This window comes from Bactrocera oleae, chromosome 5, assembly GCF_042242935.1.
Source record: "Bactrocera oleae isolate idBacOlea1 chromosome 5, idBacOlea1, whole genome shotgun sequence".
Taxonomy (NCBI): Eukaryota; Metazoa; Arthropoda; class Insecta; order Diptera; family Tephritidae; genus Bactrocera; species Bactrocera oleae.
This window is the reverse complement of record NC_091539.1, coordinates 23,216,727-23,236,049: the sequence shown is the minus strand read 5'-3', so window position 1 is coordinate 23,236,049 and position 19,323 is coordinate 23,216,727. Positions and strand designations below refer to the sequence as shown.

The window sequence follows — 19,323 nt, the reverse complement described above, 5'->3', positions numbered from 1 at the left end:
ACCTTATTTATTGAATGAAAAAATCAATAACTTAGAATCGAATAGAAAAAACCTTAACTATAGTTGCCCCGAAGCAATAATATATATAGGTATAATAATAACTTGAATCCGATCGCTCAATTTGCATGTCAGCTATATGATATAGAGATCTGATCTAAATTTCTGATTTCTTCGGAAAATACATTGTTGCCTTAGAAAATAACTCATGCCTAATTTCGTGAAGATACCTCGTCAAATAAAAAAGTTTCCCATACAAGCACTCGATTCCGATTGTTTGTATTACAGCTATATGATATAGGTCTCTGATCTGATTTTCTGATTTCTTCGGAGAATACATTGTTGGCTTAAATAATAACTCATGCCAAATTTCGTAAGCTGCAGTGCTGCGAAAAAATTTTAATTATGATTTGGGATGAGATGACAGAACAGTGCAGGATATTTATCGGCATCGATAAACTTTTCGGACCACAGTCTGGGGATTTCCGGCAGACCTTGTCGGTCATTTCTTGCCTACTTTTTATGGCATTCTTCAATTGATCATAAATATTCGCTTTATGATTGTGTCAAGTCACTTTAATACAAGTACAACAGTGATGATAATGACGACAACCTGTAAAAAAACTAATTCGGGGTTTTACTTTGAACATGCGTATATTATCAACCAAACTCATTTTTTTCTAACTAAGGAATTTGTGTGAGTGAGTAAACATAAACATTTTGTGTATTTGACAATTGCAAAGTGATCAAATACATTAAACACCCAGAAAATTTCTGCACTATTGTTCTCGCAATAATACATAAATTAATATTAAAGTATTTTCCCGGACAAACTAAATAATTACTTGAATTTATTGGATCTATTAATGGGGAAAATGAAGATGTTGACGAAATTATTTCCCAGATAAAGCAATTTTTGTCAGGAGATTTGATGTTTTTTAAATCAATCGCTACAGTTTTTGATGAAAATGAAAGTGTAAATTTTCCAATTGAATTTCTAAAATCTCTAGATATACCCGGAACGTCACCACGTAATTTTCGGTTAAAGATTGTTTCGCCTACGAAATTTGAATCCACTTTTATGGTTATAAAAAAGATCACTGAAAATATTACACTACTTAACAAATTTTAAACTTCTTTTGTCACATGAAAACTCATATCACATTTTAAATGAACTAGGGTCAATAAACAATATTATGTGAATGAAAAAAAATTGACACGTCAGGTTTTCTTGTGACATTAAAACATATAGTTTTTTAAAAAGTGCAAACATTAGCTACATTTTGAGAAATTATTGCTTGATAAAGAAAAATGTTTATGACTTTTGTGAATATTTGGTTTCTGGAAGGTCTTTTTCAAGTCTCCAACAATAATCTGCTAGCATTCCGACGCTCCATTTCCCTTGCTAGCGCTTCTCCATATAAGAAATGTCCTGATGGAACCTCTCGTCTTGTTCGTCACTCACAACACATAGATTTAATAGAAATATTTGGACAACGTTCACACAAAAATTTCCAGGCGAGTTTTTCCTGATATTTCAATTTTTCTTCAAATCTCTTATCTTTTATCAGTTGCACTATTTCAGCACCTACAAATATTCCCTCTTTAATTTTTGCTTCGCCGAGTTTCAGCAGCATTTCTCTTTCAGATAAACAAATTCAGAATCCTAAGCAGCACACACTGTTCGGCACTATGTAGTATAGGTCTGTTGGCTGAAGACAAGTTTGGATACTGGGTAGAGTGTTTGGACTTGGTTCTAATATTTTTTGCTTGGGTTCTTGTTTAGTCCAACCTAATAGCAGTCTCACACAGGTTATCCAAAATTGTCTAAATAGTACTGTTCAATTAATGACGACGCTGAAATTTAAATGTTAATATACCCACACGTAACAAAAACTGTCCGGGTCGTTAGAAGACTTTCGTGGCATGTTTGCGATGTAACAAACGTGGATATGATGTAAGTTAGTCCAATGCAGTACTTATACAGTCGCATAAATGAGGTTATTTAAAAAACACACGTGTATGAGATCAGAAATAAATATGTAGCTGTCACACAAAATCTGGACGTGATTGTAATAAAATTATGATATACTGTTAATTAGGGTACACCAACATAAACAAAAATCATCACAAAGTTCATGTCACAAAAACAGTGTTAACCAGTGTTATTGGAGCAAACATTTTGACTGGAAAGTTTAAATGAAAAATGGTTCTGTTACCACCTATTCCAGTGAAATCTTTATAATTTACGATTCGATTCAGACGGTTGCAGTTAGCTATTCTTTTAGCTCTATAAAAATGTCGATTAGTTATTATCAAATTTCAACCTTAAGTTCAAATCCCAACGCAGTGGATTCTTATATCGATGACAACGTTTTAGTTTTTATTTGTAAAGAATATTTTCAATGTGTTGAGTAGTTTACCACAATATAATTTTACTTATACTTTCGTCGCAGCAACGCGAGGATGGGTCTGTAAGCATTCATATATAAATAAAAAAAAATTATTTATACAAGTTCTTGTGATTTTTATTTCTTTCAAATCTTGCTATCAAAGTAGAACACTACAATTATTTGATGTTGTTAATGTTCGAAATTAAAAATTTCAATGTGTATTCAAAATAAATTTTCATATACATAATTAATTATGACCTTAGTTATATATGCACGTGTGTATCTATATATATTTACAATAACTTTCGACACTTTACAATTTGTTTATTCAATTTCATGCTACGTAAATACAAAACTACTTATCTATGTACACCTAAATGTTTGGCAACAATTAAATTCGTTGCGTATTATGTATTTCTATTAATGAATTACTTTAAAGGAAGCATAAGAACCACGTCAATTATCCACAGGATCTATGGTTTGGTAAAGTACCGTCCTTAAATTTTACGGGATACATCTCGAAAATATAGATTCTGGAACAAGAAAATTTAAATATTTGAAGAACTTATGATTATTTGCCGAGAATACTCGAATAAATATGTTTATGTTCAAATACAAATGTTTGTATATGTGCAAATTATTTAAAACAGACTGTTTTTAATAATTGCCTGAATTTTAACTGTTATTACGAAACAACAGAGCGGATAAGTATGAAGGTATGGGGAACTTAAAACTGTATTTCGATTCCTCTTCAAAGGTGAATATCCTCTCAAATATTATGTTAGGAAATTGTTAACTTATTTGTCCACTCTATACACACTATTTAACACGAATTTTGGATAAAATATGGATTTAATTTTCATATTATCTTCACAAAATGTTGGTTCTGGGCTTAAACCGTCATCAATATTAAATTCTTTATTTTTGATTTAAAACAAATGTATAAGTTAGTAAAATTACTTCATTACTAGAGTACTAAAATTTTCTATATAACCAAGTTTATATATTATATTAAGCCAACTATAAGTGTAATTTGACATTTTTTACTGATACACTATGTAATTTGTAAGTGTCACTAAACAACAAAAAACCGATACATTACTCACAAATTTAGGAAGCAAAGTAATTGGTTGATACACTAGTTTAGGAAATATCCTAAACATAGAACGTAATTTGCTTTTGAAATCTGAATTGGTTTGATATAATCAACGGACATTAAATTTATCTTTTTCCGATTTTTGCATATGAAGACACATTTTATGTACGTTATCTTTTTTTTACTCCAAAAATTTTAGTATTATAGTAATTTTTTTTTTTGCGGAGGTGTTGTACATCCATATTGCATCGCGTGCAAGATCCATCAATTCTGTTTGGAGCGTAGTAAAAATAGTGTGTTTAAAAATCCTGTGATTTTATCTGAATGTTGCTCGGCTAATTTTTGCATAACTTACATTTTTTCACAAGTCGATTGATAATTGTTTCATAATTTGATTTCACAGTTGGCACAAAATGTAAATACTACCTCAATAAAGCAGTTTTTGATTGTGTAATTTGTTATTGTAAGTGATTTTTGTTCTTACCTTCAATAAAAGAATTTAATTAACCCTGTTAAGTTTTTTAATGATTGGTCAAAATTGCGCTCGTTGATTACAATTTTTCTTCTCCAAGAATATGTATCATGGCTATGTGTTGTGGCAGAGCTACAGGTAAAAGTCTCCAGAAAAAAACGACTATCAGTATCCGAATCCCGCTGATCCATGCCCAGTCATTGATGGAGTAACACTACTAACTATACCTAATTGTGTGGCTGTATTATTTGTTTGTCAGTGTTGTGCTGCAAATTTCATACGTTTTTGTTTTTGCCTTTGATTGCAGAACCAGACACGCACCACGTTTTTCTTCAAGTCCAATTTCTCAGCGATAGCAGCAATTTTCTCACCAGAAGGCCTCGGTTGAACGGCAAAGTACGCTTCCAGGGAACGTTTTTCAGGCGCCGCAATGGAAGTCCTTTTTCTTGAAAAAAGACTCGATATAGATTACTGTTACAAAGTGGTTACTTTCATGCTTTTCTTGCCAATGTAAGGATGTCGTATACAGGGTGCCCACAGGGGGATTCGTTAAAATGCCTTGTAATCCATACTGAAAAGCCCATTTCTCAAGTGAACACAATATTTTATTTAACAAATTAATTACAGCTTTAAGTGATGGTTGAAATAAAATATAAAATATTAGAGGTTTCATAACAGATGGGCACCCTATATACATATGTATGCTTGTATAGATACTTAATAGTTTTATGTATTGGGTTTTAAAACATTTATTAATTTCCTTATAATAGTACAAATATGTTTGTATATTTACTATAGAATAAATAGATTTCTTTCCATTGCTCAAAAAGAATTGCATTTAACATAAAAGTTTTAATAAAGGTTCTAAGAAGAATTACTTACATATACATATGTAATCATAGACTACAAACTACTAAATATGTCTTTTAGCCAAAATGGGTATACAGATTTTTTGCTTACACAAAAAAAAAATAATAATTAATACTAGCAATAGTGAAAGCCGCCTATACAAATTATTCAAATTGGCAGAGTGCGAAAATCTTCCAAAGCTTACACTATTAAATTAATACCTGATAGTTTTCATTGTGATATATACAAGTATATATTCTGGAATGAACTCTATCTGTTCATTTATAATATTTACGTAGAATGTGGTTTTATATTGAATGGCCCTGATAATCACGCTTTTGGTTTTGGGATGCATTTATAATGGTTGATATCAACCGAACACAGATCTTACATGCTTGTTTTTTTAGCCACTTTAATTTTCCAGCCTTAAAAAGTTTTATAAAAGGTACACTATTCCCCAACAAAGTTTAACAACCTTTACCTTTATAGCCTTTTCGCATTGCAGTTAATTGATCAAATTAAAAGACCTTGGCTAAATTAAAGCACTAATTTAGATCAATTTACCATACAAAAACTAATTTTGTTTTACTACATTAATTCTTAATCGAATAAAAATCGAGTTGATACTGGAATGCAACTCTGTGGGTTGTATCTGGCTGTGTTTATTGATTAAATATCAATAAACTGATTAATTTTGATTAGCGTTTCCCTGCAATAACCCAATAAGAAAGGTGTTTTCGCAAATGTTGTAGTATTAAAAAGTTTCGTCTTTTCCTTTTTTATATAAAGCCAGTGCGCAATCGAAATTAAATTGCACGGACTGCAACAGTTGAATATTACAAAACACATTCAAATGCTAATTGTTTTCCATTTTACCAACTTCTTTTAACAAGCAAAAAAAAAGATTATAACAGCGGCTGTGTGAAAGGCAAAAACTGGTGTCTCAATTATAATTTTAATGTACTAAATTAATTTACCTGTGCGAAAAGGCTATTAAGCTATTAATCACTCTACAAATTACTTACGTGGGGACGTGATTGATGACGATCAAAAAATATTTTCTCTATTATACAAAGCAGCTATCGTATTATTAGACCACACCCTCAAAAGACTTGAACTAAAATATCCTACGTTTCGTGTCGTTGGGAGCTATTTGAGTAACGCAAGTGTTGGTATTTTAAGACACTGGATAAAAAGTGAATCTCGTATATTAGTGAAACACTCTTATTTTAGTAAAAGAACTTGTTGAGTGTTTTACGGGATTCTTAATTTCATACAGGTCATATAAGCACCAAAGACGATGAACGCAGGGGATAAATTATGTTATATTATCAATAAATATATCAAAGTAATGTGTTGGATGTTATGATCATGAAACCAAAATGTGCAAAGTGGAATCCGTCAGACCTTACAACCGAAACTAAGAAGTGAAGCCGTTAAATCATAATAGTAAACCCGAATGTTTGGACGAATATTTAACAATAGATACAACTTGGTTTTATTATTTAAATCCGGAGTCTATTAGGACTTCCTATAACTTAGTCATCAGACACTTTTTTCTGGTCTATAGAATCGGATTACTTTAAGAAAAATAATAAATAGAATTTTTTCAAAACAGGATTTTCTTCAAAACGATACAAACTTATTAGTTTTCTGTACATATGTATATTTATATGCTATACACTTGATCTTCTTTTTGCACGGGATTTTGTAAAACGTTTTGTTGTACACTTCCTAGTTACATTTTTTACACGGTTTTACTTTTTTGCACATATTAATCATTTTAATTACACTGGGCAGAAAAAGTCAGCGTACAAGGTACCAACAAAAATAAATTGTTGGAAAAAATAACCTTATATATTTTCCATAAATAAAAAAGTTTAAACAAGTAAGGAAGGGCTAAGTTCGGATGTAACCGAACATTTTATACTCGTTTTATATACGTTTTAGATTTCTTTGTGGATCTTGCCGCCTTGTTCTATGTTGATAGATGTTTTCGGTAAAAAGTCAACTATAGGCACATATTCAGTACCACATATTCAGTACCTAGGGGCTTGAACAGTTTTGGTTCAATTAAGAGAATTTTTGGTCATAAGGTGGCATACTTTAAACGCATTATTCACGCAAAGTTTTACCCCGATATAATCATGTTTGCTTGATTTGTATTGAGATGTATCAGATGGAATTTAAAATTATGTTATATGGGAAATAGGCCTGGTTGTAATCCGATTTCGCCCATTTTCGTACTATAACATAGAAATATGAGAAGAATATTATGTACCGAATTTGGTTGAAATCGGTTAAGCAGATCCCAAGATATGGGCGGTCCCGCCCCCTTATAAGTTTTATGTACATATCTCCTATACCACGGAAGCTATAATAAGAAAATTCACTGGGAACAAAGGTTTTTAGCATCTATATCGACGGTGTGAAAATGGGTGAAATCGGGTGACAACCCCTCCCACTCCCCATATAACGGTACTGTTAAAAACTACTAAAAGCGCGATAAATCAAGCACTAAACAAGTCAGAGATATTAAATTTTATCTCTAGGATGGTATAAGATGACTCTATAGGAACCGCGTTCGTAATTAGGCAGTAGGCGTGGCACCGCCCACTTTAAGGTGAAACCCATGATTATGTCGGCGTTAAACTTTGCGTGAATAATACGTTTAAAATATGCCACCTTGTGACCAAAAATTCTCTAAATTGAACCAAAACTGTTCAAGCCCCTAGGTACTGAATATGTGGACCCCAGTGCTTATAGTGGACTTTTTACCGAAAATATCGGTCAACATAGAACAAAGCGGCGGCAAGATTTACAAAGAAATCTAAAACGAGTATACCATTTGACTTTGTGAGAGTATAAAATGTTCGGTTACATCCGAACTTAGCTTTTCCTTACTTGTTTGTTTATGTGTTTTTTTGCAGTGCCTATAAAACTGTTGGCTGATTTCTCAATACTATTCAGTTTCAGTGCCACGGAAAAAAGGCACACGTGAAGCTTATAAAAGCGTTATACAACAAGGGTAATGGGAAACTGTTATCAATTTTTACATTGTCATCGGTCCTTGACACGTGTGCAAAGTTTCAAGTTGATCAGAGTCCGGTAAAAATTGAGCTCTCAGATTCCATTACATATATGTATACATACATACAAACCAAGCTAATATAGAAGCGTGTTAAAAAATGTATTTGATATTCTTTAAATAACATTCAATAAATAATTTTATGGAAATAAAAGTGATTAAATAGTCGACAGTAACATATTAACAAAACAAAACATAGGGACGAATAGAAAATTCATTAGAAAAAGGTACATAAGTCGAATAAAGTTATTCTTCCTACGAGTTCTTCTCAAAATTCAATAGGAAGTTGGATATCCCCAACATTTTAACATTTCCGCTTTGGATTTTAAGGAATGTGAGCCTATTTCTCGTGCGGCAGATCCTTGAGCATATTCTTTGAGGTAATTGTGTGTTGGCGGATTTTACGTAGAAGTGAATCTCATGAGCGCTATTTAGCATTCTGGTGGTGTTTGAAGCTGCTTAGGAATGTTGTAGAGTAACTAAAGCTTAACTATGTCTGCTGTATGCTTCGGGTCATTATACTGTAGAAAATAGGAGTCACTTCCAAGACCCAGTTCTACCGCTCTTTGCTTCAAATTTATTTTTAAAATATTAAGGTATGCATATTTAACCATGGTGGTGCGCCCGTTTTTCGTCATAAAATCTTACGCCCCTTGATTCCAAAGACGCAAAACATGCTCTCATCGGGAATTTAAGTGCTCTTTGACGACAACATTATGCACATACCTATTGACTGGCGATATGACCCGGTTCTTGTGTGCGACTTGACCATAAAAGCCTGTTTATTTTTTAATTTTGCGAATGGTGTCAGTGCAGAGGGATTTCCTAAAAAATTTCTTAACATTTTGGATGCAGGTTTTTCTTCACACTTTGCAAAACGTTATGAGTTTCACGTGCCGAGATCAAAACGTCAGTATGTTTGTACTTTTTTTATTACGCTTTGTATAAAAGAAAGTCTTCTCCCAACAATTCGACCGATTTCAGGGTCGTAAAGTTTGACCATTATTTCGCTTTCAGAAAGGCTTTTTTCTTTTAGGCGAGATTCGACATTTTTAATTTAATAACAAAATTCAGACTTTTTCTGCGTTGCCAAATTACTTTTCTTTGTAAATTTATCTATAAAACTATGTTGTCAGATTTGAATTGCTTTAAATGCTATGGGATTATGCAATAGACTAGTAATAGAGCACTTAATATGATAATGCTCTAAAAATTTTTATATAAAAGATATTTTTTAACAAAAAAAAACAAGATATTAGTGTATGCAGACTTTTTATGACAAGTGTATATACTTTTTTTTGCAATAAAACCAAATTTCACACATATATACAGCTATGCTTCATTTTAGAACATGTTATCGTATCGGGGTGTGTCAAAACAAAACACAGCGACATGGCGGCCAAGCGATATAAATTAAATTTAAATGAAAAAATAAAAATTTTAGATGATTTGAAAGCCTTCAAAAGGGTTGCACCATTTTTAAACGTAATCAAATAAATGAAGCAACCATTCACACTATCAGAAAAAATGAAAGCGCAATAAGAAAGGCGGTTTCAGCCGCCAGTTGAAGCCTTCTCTTGCTTACAAAAATCTTAACCCTAGGGCTTTAAAAGGTCAGTTTGAATGTTTGGTTTTAAACACTGGTATGTATTTTAATTCGATAATTCGTTCATCAGGTATCAACAAAACCAAGTTTCCGCTGCATTGGATTACAAATAAAAAGGTTCGGGTCACAGCTTCTCTTTTCAAGGACTGGTTCTTAAATTATTTTGTGCCTGACGTGCGAGAGTATCTGCGTTCAAAACAACTTGACTTCAAAGTTTTGCTGATCATCGACAACGCTCCTGGTCATCCAAATATTCTTCATGAAAATGTGATGTTAACGTTTCTTCCTCTAAATACGACGTCATTAATGACAACACTGTACGAATATATAGAATTACATGTAAAATTTGATTTTTTTTTAACAGGTTTTTCTTTTTTTGCACAGGTTAAAATAGGTCCTAATAGTGAGTTTTATATGAAAATTTGATGTTTTTACACAGTTTTTTTTTTTTGTTTGCACGAGTAATTTACTGTCCCAGTTAACCGTGCAAAAAGAATCAAGTGTATAATGAATATATTGCGCTGAAACCGTTTGCCAAAATAAAAAAATATTTGTAGGGAGATTTCTGTACTGTTATATTCACTTATTCGATTTAATACCCCCATTCAAACGTATGTACATTTATGGAAATAACATACAAGAAACTTAGTGTACGCGTGACTATTTGGCGTTAAGGCACTAACCTAATGTACAGAGTTGTTGATTTATATTTCATGTCAGTAAGAATGTAATGTTTCCATTAACCAAAACGTTGTCTACCTTTTCTTTTCACCAGCTGGAAGTACACTGGGGGCGTCTGGATCCCTTCGTTTGTTTTTCGCTTGCGCCTCCGCTTCTTCCAACCACGCCTGTAGGATTGGTTTCAATGCAATCATATTGTTGTGTGACAATGTAAGACTTTCGAATCGGCAAATTGTACTTTGAGAAAGCGCCCCAACTCCCGGTAATTTTAGATTTGCTAAAGCTTTACCTACATCAGCCTGCGTAACGCCTACAGCAAAATAGGGTTGAGTTGATGTTAGCAGCAGAATTTAAGCAGCCATTACCTAACTTTATTCGTCGTTGTTTAAATCTTTCTGCGAATGCTTCTAATTCCCTAGGATCCGTGTCAGTGTCGGGATGAAGTCCAGCCGCAGCCACCGCTGCAGATATAACAGGATGATGTACTGCAGAATGTCCATGATCTAAAAATATAAAACTTAAAGTTGATACGTCGAACTTATAAATTCACGAATTACTTGTAGAATGCCCACTTAAAGCGCCAGGGTGGTGATGACTCATCATATGGTTCATACTATGATACGATCCATGTAAATGCTGATGGGTCGGTGTTAATGATGTGTCTGACATGGGCGCTAACGTCGTCATTGGCCCCGTTGGGTCCAACATATCCAACTGATCCATCGTATGATGCATCTGAAAAAGTAAAATTATTTATTCACACAAATATCAACATTAATAGCTATTTTTAAATGTTAAATCCTTTTACAATATTTAAACGTTAATGAAATCAATATCCTAAAAACGGACGAAATATATTAATATATTAATTTTTAACTGTCGGATAAGTCGGCATAATGTATTATTTAGCGTACTATGTAGTTACATATGTACATTTTCTGTTTTTCCTAAATGTGTGGACAGTGCCAGTTTTTGCTAGCTTACCATAGTTTTAGATAAGTCCAAGTTTATTTAACATATGGGCTGAAAAGTAGCGGGTCTAACAAAGAAAACAAGTTTTTTTTTTGTTCAAAATTGGCTTTATTCATCAATATAATCTCCATCAAGAGCAACACAATCATTCCCATGTTGCTTTAACATTACAATACCACTTTTGTAGAACGATTTGTCTTTTGCCTCAGTTTCAGTAATAACCTCTTCATTCGAGCGAAATTTTTTACCGGCGAGTATATTTTTGAGGTCTGCCAATAGTCGCTGGGCTGAGCCAAATGTGGAGAATAAGGTGGATGCGGCAGTAATTCAAAATGCAATTGATGCATTTTTGTCATTATTTTGATTGACTTGAGACACAGTGCGTTATCTTGATGAAACAAAATTTTTTTCTTTGTCTTATGCGGCCGGTTTTTTACAGTTTCGGATTTCAAACGTTCCAATAACGGTATATTGATGGTTTTTCCCTTCTCAAGACAGTCGATGAATATGGACGAACACTGTGTTTTGTATCATGGGTGTCTCGACGACCATAATCTCCATAACACTTTTCAAACAATTGCTTCGCTTGAACGGTATTTTTCCCATCAAGAAGCGGTGTAAAATTAAAACACGAAACTGTTTATCATTAATTGTTTTTTAAACAAAAAAAGTAGTGTCACTCTTAGCACAATAACTCGCAAACTAATGAATAGGATGTCATGAAATTTTAACAGCTATCTTTTGAAGGTTAGTACTATAATATAAAACTAGCGTCATCTATGTGTGACGCCCAAAACATAAATGTACATAAAAAGCTATAAATTCCGTTATAACGTTAAATTAGAATTAGAAATATTTCGATAGTTGAAGAATATCTTCTTAAAAGGAAATTCCAATTAACTGTAATGGAATCTCCTTTTTTCCCCTCCACTTCAACATCGCGTAACACAGTGAAATTTAATTTTTTAGATATAGAGTTATATATAAACTAGCTGACCCGGCAAACGTTGTTTTGTCATATATTGTACATACGTTATTTTTAGGAAACATTTGTTGAGGAAATGTTATTAAAAATAACCAACATTATAATGTGTGAGATACGTATTTATAATTGAAAGAGGAATGAAGAGTTGTAGACAATTAACACTAAACGTACCGGTGTTTTTCTATGTCTAATCTTACCATAGGGGGTCATTTTACCCCTTATGAAATAAACAGATTTTTTGGTAAAAACTACTTTCTTTATTCAAATTTTAAATTAAATGTCATTGTTATAAAAATGCAACCGACTCCTTCTCTCTGAAAGTAAGTGATGGTTTTCCGATTGCCGGCTCTTCTCAGATTCGCTGCCAAAAAGTTCCATCATCAGCCGTGACTGTGTCTTCAAAATTCTGTTCACTATCACTTTCAGAATCCGAGAAAAATCTTTAGCGCCTCTGTTTCAAAAAACTTTCGCCTGGATCATCCTTAGAAATTAAATCGTAATCAACTGAATTCACTTCACTTATTTGTCGAATTCTTTCCAACTCTCTCAGTGACCGTGCTAACATTTTCAGGGTTGCAGCGAAATACAAATCCAATCGAATGTAACAGAAATAGTCAAAATGCAACTAAAACTGTCGTATATTGCAACTGCTTGAACTTTATTTCTTGTATGCACTGATCTTTACTCTCCGACTCTCAATATACGACTGCATTTGTTTAGCTACACGGAACACATTGGGGAAGAAGTGATGGGTTGTTTATGCGTTGGTGGGTCACTCAAGTGCTTACGCCTGGAAGAGTCACTTGAGAAGCGTATCTGAATTTAGAACTAAGGTTCTACATGTAATTGAAAGACTACACAATGAAGAATTCTACATTATAGTCGGAAAACTTCTAAAAAATAAAAACTTCAAATGACCCTCCGTGGTACGTGAGGTAAAAGAATTTTTGTCGGTAAAAAAATAAGCTACGATAAAAACGGAAAGTGGGAAATTGAATAATCGAATGATATAAGAATTTACAGAAAGTCAAATGATCGACAGAAATAATAATATATGAACGAATTTATAGTAAATTTTCAAAAGGGGTTATTTGACTGCGCTTGGTACGTTGGTGTTAAAGTATACTTTTTTTAAATTAATAAATTATTCTTTAATAAAGTACAATAACAAATATCTATTAAATTACAATTATTGAAAGCAATCGAAAGACATACATACATATATCGAAATAGTTCTACTAGTAAAATTAAAAATAAACAAAGATTAATTTTCTAACGTATTGGATTGTACAATATTTTTGGTTCATCCGTCTTTAGCAAATGCAAACAAATTGGAAGGTTTGCCCACGCGAGAACATGCCCCATAAGGTTTTCCGAGGGAAAAGTATGATATACTCAAATCTAAGCTACAAAAACCAAAGTTTGGTTTTGTGACTTATAGATCGGTATTGCGAATGCTAATATAATTAGAAATTGAGTACATTTCAATTGAATGAAGCAAGTCTGTAAGAATAATTAGGATTGCTGACAGCAATGGATTTTAGCCTCGGAACTTGCCATTCAAACTGGTGGCTTCAATAATGTGTTTCATAAATTTTTGAATGACTAATCTTGTGCCATTTCAAAGCCGTGGTGGGTTAATTTAAGAAGCAAAATAACCGGAAACTCATTATTCAGTTGTAAGTGGTGCGGTGGCATACCCAGTACAATCAATATATTCAAAAACTGAATTGAATAATTCACAGCTTTGTTGGTTGGATTTGTATGATACCTAGTTCCGTGGCAACAACTGTTGTATCATTGAATTTAATCCATTGACGTCCCTATTTCTTGCTGCCAAAATTACCCTTTCAGCCACTTTTATATTTTGTGTGTACATCAGGAAATATATTGTCGATGAGAGTATTTTGTGAGTTGATGATTGGGAAACCCGTCGGTAATTTTATGCATGCAGTAGTTGTACAGCAACTTCTCTGTAGCTAATATCTAACAGTTGTTTGAGAAATTTTCTACGGATGGATCTTGAAGCGTAAGAATGAACATGTTTACTGTCATCAGTAAGGTGGCAACACTTTAAGCTCTAAAGCTGTAATTTTTTGACTGTGAACTTTTGTGTTTTTATTTTACGAAATTCTTCAAGTTTAATTGATTTTTTTTACTGATTTAATACCAATTTTTAGTCATTTAACTCTGAGATGCAAGATAATTATTAAATGTTCTTAAGTTTTGTGCATTATTAAAAAGTTTAAACTTTCGAATTTTTGGTGCCAAGTCAGCTTTTTGTTTTATTTCATTCTATTTTCTCTCTTTATTTATCTCATTTACTTCTTTATTCACATCTGTGTTGCGTGTAGCTTTTTATTTGTTCCAGTGCATCTAAAACTGCTCGCTATATTGCTTTTTCAAACTGTCTTGGTTTTGAACTTTGATTAAAAAAAAAAATTGCTATTACTTTTGCGTTTGTTCTTAATTGAATTTATTATTATTATTATTTTATTAACACACTAATTTATTATATATCTATCAAATTTTGTTCTACTTACTATTTTATTTGATCTTCATTCTTGTTGTTTATTATGTCTTGTAACTTCCCCAATTGTAACATTAAAGGCGAGTCAGATCGCTACGTTTCATGCTGGCTTTGTGATGGGCTTGCCCATATTAAATGTGCTGGACTGACAGGTAGAATCTTAGATTATATTCTCGACTGTAAGGGATTGTGTTGGTCCTGTTTAAATTGTAGATCTATTGAAATCGATCTATTTAAAGTTTATAGGGAGACACGCAATGGCTTTAACGAAATCGGTCGAAATCTTGTAACCCTCACTGTAAAATTTAGGCATTTTGAAAAATTGTTCAAATCTTTTAAGTGCCTGAATGATTTTCACGAATCCTCTAAACCTGCTGCTAAGCGTAAACGTCCTTCCGATGAAGTAACATTTAGTTCTTCTGTACAGAAAAGAACGTCTCCTCCTATCTTATATACCACCCCATTCGGTTACCCTCCTCCCAACGATTACCTTCCTCCCGCCCAACCGGCGTGAGGGGCGCAATCCTCATACGTGCGGAATTAGCCGAGTCAGAAAAGGCAAGAGAGTTTTTTAAGTGTTGAGATATAAAACTGCTCAGCTACAGAAACAAAAATTTCAACAGCTAAGATTTATAGTTACAATATAATAAATTGTTACACTTTCATTCATTAAGAGAAAACTAAAGTTTTTTTAATTTTGAAAAGTGAGTCAGATAAGTCAAATGTGCTGGAATGAGAATTAAAATCATGACATATACGGCGGAATGGCTCGTTTAGTTCAAAATTTGATCTACAGGATTTTAACAGTAAAGTTTTAGAAAGTGTAGGTAGATTACTAAGTTTTAAACGACTAGTGTATGGAGGTAGACTTACCCTAGAATCTCATCGGAAATGAGCTAAGGCGAAAAGTAAAAATTGTTTTTGAACAGACCCTAACTTGTCAGAATAGATTTGGTAGTTAGGGTTCCATACAACAGAGCCATATTCCAATATAGGTCTAACCAAAGTTGTATAAAGTGCTTTAGTAATATACGGATCTCTAAATTCTTTAGATCAACGTTTAACAAAACTGAGGACAGCTTTTGCTTTCAAGACCATGGTGTCAATATGAAGACAAAAATTAAGCTTAGGGTCCATATTAACTCCCAAATCAACGTAGTTAAAAACTTGTTCCAGAATATGGTGTTTTATTACATAAGAAGAGGGGTGCACAGATCTACAGGAAAAGCACATCGTCTTACATTTATTCAGATTCAATGGCAAATCATTTCTATCACACCATGCAACCATATTGTTTAAGTCTGTTTGCAACAGACACCTTTCCTCAGTTGAAGTGTATGATTTAATAAGCTCTACGTCGTCAGCGTATAATAAAATTTTTGAGAATTCAATTACTGAAGAGATATCGTTAATAAACAACAAGAACAGAATCAGGCCAAGATGACTACCTTGCGGAACACCTGAAGCAACATTAATTGTATCTGAAGGTGTATCCGCAAATATCACTCGTTGTGTTCTATTATAAAGATAGGAACCTACCCGTTGAAGAAATCTTGGCTGAAAGCCCAGTAGATCAAGTTTATGTATGAGAATCGAGAGGTTTACTTTATCGAAAGCTTTGCTAAAGTCTGTGTATATAATATCCGTATGCTTATGTTCCTTAAAACCCAATGATACATGGTTTACAAATTCAAGCAAGTTTGTTAGAGTCGATTTCCCTTTACGAAATCCATGCTGAGATGAGAAAATTAACGGAGAAATCGAAAAGGTTATATGGTCAGTGATGATAGCTTCAAAAAGCTTAGATATAACTGATAGTTTTGCGATACCTCTATAGTTTTCAATGTTGGATCTAAATTCACTTTTATGCAAAGGAATTATAAATGACTGTCCATATTGAAGGATATATAGCGTGTTTAAGAGAGGAATTAAATATCCTTGTCAAAGGCAAGTAAATATATTTGCACTATTGTTTAGGAAGCATGAGGGTATCATGTCTGGGCCGTAACTAAAAGATGGTTTTACCTTATTTAATTTAAGTAGGACGTCTTCTTCAGAAATAATTGGAGCGTTAATTAAAGTATTCGAACATAGCACGTACTGATAAGATGAAGTCTTGGAAGAATTATTACAGTAGTTTGACTTAAAAAATTTTGCAAACATATTGGATATAATAACATTGTCAGTTGAAATGATAGATTTGTATTTCATAGCGGACGGAAATTTGGAAATCCTGCGTTTGGAGTTGACGAAATCATAAAACGATTTTGGATTACTTACAACATTCTTTTTTACTTTATTTAAGTAATTATTATAAAATTTTTTGTTTAGGTTAAAATATTGTCGACGCAATACGGAATATTTAAAATAGTGAACCGGTTGTTTTTTTTAATGTTTAAAGGCTCGAGTTTTTCTGTTTTTCAATTTATGTAACTCTTTCGATGACCACGGACTTCTACTTTTACTTTTATTAACAATTACTATTGGAACATACTATTCAAATAATTTCGTAATAATGTTATTAAAATGAGAGACACTCAATTCAATATCCCCATTATAATTAGGCCAAGATATTGTAAAAAGTTCTGTATTGAACTTTTTAAAATTAGCTTTTGCAAAGTTGAACCGAGTACGGAAGCACGAAGTTTGATAATTATTATCGTGTACATTGCTCATGATTTCGACAGATATTTCCAAAGCAGGATGATACGAATCCTCTGGAAGAATAAGAGGATTACTCTGAATAACGGAACACTTTGAAGAGGTATACTAAATCTAAGCATTTACCAAATTCATTCGAAATCAAATTAATTTGCTTCAGACCCAACTCGGACATTTTTTCGAAAAACTCATGAAAACATGACCGATTGCAAATCGGTACGATATAGTCATCGAAAGCTTTCCACGAAGCACACGGTAAATTGAAATCTCCTAATACGATTATCGAATCTGCATTATTTGCCATCGAAGTAGCACTATTTATTAAAAAAGCATGCTGCATGTTTACAGATAAGTCCGATTGGGGTGGTATATAAGACAGGGTTAAATAAATAAAGCAACTATTAACATAGACTCTAATACATTTAAATTCAAATGAGTCGATTCCTGGAACAAGAAAATCTTCAGATGAGATAGAGGAATTTACGGCAAATAGAATACCTCCACCGATTATGTTCAGTCGATCACATCTAAATATTTGAAATTCGCTATTTAAAATCTCATTATCAAAAATGTGAAGTTTTAACCATGTTTCTGTAAATCCAATTATATGGAAACTAAAATTGGAACTGTTTAAATACAAGTCGGTTAATTTTGTATTAAGACCTCTAACATTTTGATAATAAATGCTTAGCGAATGTTTACCACTCAGTTTTTTATATCGGTGGTTGCTTTTGGTAATTTAGCAATGTTTTGAAAAAGCAATATAGCGAGCAGTTTTAGATGCACTGGAACAAATAAAAGCTACACGCAGCTGTGAATAAAGAAGTAAATGAGATAAATAAAGAGAAAAAAAGTATAAAATAAAACAAAAAGCTGACTCGGCACCAAAAATTCGAAAATTTAAACTTTCTAATAATGCACAAAACTTAAGAACATTTAATACTTACTCTCAGAGTTAAATCCCTAAATATTGAATTAAATTACTAAAAAATCAATTAAAGTTTAAGAACTTTGCAAAATTAAACACAATAGTTCACAGCAAAAAAATTACAGCTTTACAGCTTGAAGTGTTGCCACCTTTTTATTGGTTAATGTTTAAGATATCATAGAAAAATTAAATAAATTACATTATTGGATGTCATCAGTATTTCCTGTATCTCCCACTGGAACATAGGACTTTAATAAAACATTTCCATCTGCCCCTGTTTCTTCGTTCCCCGTTTTTCCGCATTTATCAATTTCTTTTTGTAAGGACAAGGCCGAGCCGAGACAATTTACCGCCTCAGACAAATACCAAATTCTGCGCCCATTTTGAGCCTATTTTGCCTTAACAAAAAAATTATAGCTTTTGAAAATTATTCAGCTCATTTTAATAAAAAAAAACACTCAAATATCAAAGGTTTAATATAATTAAACAATTGTTATTGTTGCCAAGCCACATTGTAGCGATCTCCATTTATATTGCCGTAAATAAATTTAGAACGATATCTACATATTAATTCGATTGAACCAATCTCATTTCAAACGCCCATTGTTGTACTTTTATGAGCAATTTTTCTGCCAATGGCTTGTACTTCGTTGCATAACGCTGTTGCATCTACTTACATCCTTTAATTCAACATGAGTTAATGACATACACATATAAGTGAGTGTAAAAGTTTGCAGCTGGTCAATATTAAATAAAAATACAAAAGTTTTAGTTACTTGTTTTAACTGACCGTATATTTTATCGATTGAAGATAATGCACTATCAAGAATGGTAAAGTAGAAATAAGTTTTAAAATTTTCTTAGCAACGCGAAGATCGTTTCCCTCATAATTGAACTGTATTTTCTATTTTCTCAAGCGAACTGGTGCCGTGTCTGATTCGAATGTACATGAAACTCTATTAACGGTTTCAATTTTATTATTTTGAGGCAAATTTTTTTTCTTATGAACATTATAACTCAATGAAAACATAATAATTTTTAATTGCAAAACTGATTGCTTTATAG

General features: G+C 32.6%; 1 protein-coding gene and 1 long non-coding RNA gene across 3 annotated transcripts in view; one reads left to right on the top strand and one right to left on the bottom strand.

The window, feature by feature from the left end:
- Positions 1 to 479: 479 nt before the first annotated feature.
- Positions 480 to 10,063, top strand: LOC118682715 (uncharacterized). The gene is made up of 4 exons (XR_004978516.2): positions 480 to 694; positions 9,244 to 9,508; positions 9,572 to 9,818; positions 9,886 to 10,063. It is a non-coding gene; the product is annotated as an uncharacterized lncRNA (long non-coding RNA).
- acj6 (abnormal chemosensory protein 6) overlaps positions 2,521 to 19,323 on the bottom strand; it is a 71,778-nt gene continuing 54,975 nt past the window's right edge. Inside the window, exons 4-9 of one of the 2 annotated variants that reach the window (XM_014238965.3) lie at positions 10,740 to 10,917; positions 10,548 to 10,685; positions 10,261 to 10,492; positions 4,240 to 4,403; positions 3,971 to 4,185; positions 2,521 to 2,923 (exon numbers count right to left, since the gene is read on the bottom strand). In XM_014238965.3, coding sequence (XP_014094440.3) covers positions 4,124 to 4,185; positions 4,240 to 4,403; positions 10,261 to 10,492; positions 10,548 to 10,685; positions 10,740 to 10,917 — 774 coding nt within the window. In that variant the 3' untranslated portion in view covers positions 2,521 to 2,923; positions 3,971 to 4,123. The remainder of the gene's footprint in view (positions 2,924 to 3,970; positions 4,186 to 4,239; positions 4,404 to 10,260; positions 10,493 to 10,547; positions 10,686 to 10,739; positions 10,918 to 19,323) is intronic. The other variant, XM_070109474.1, reaches the window with a different exon arrangement.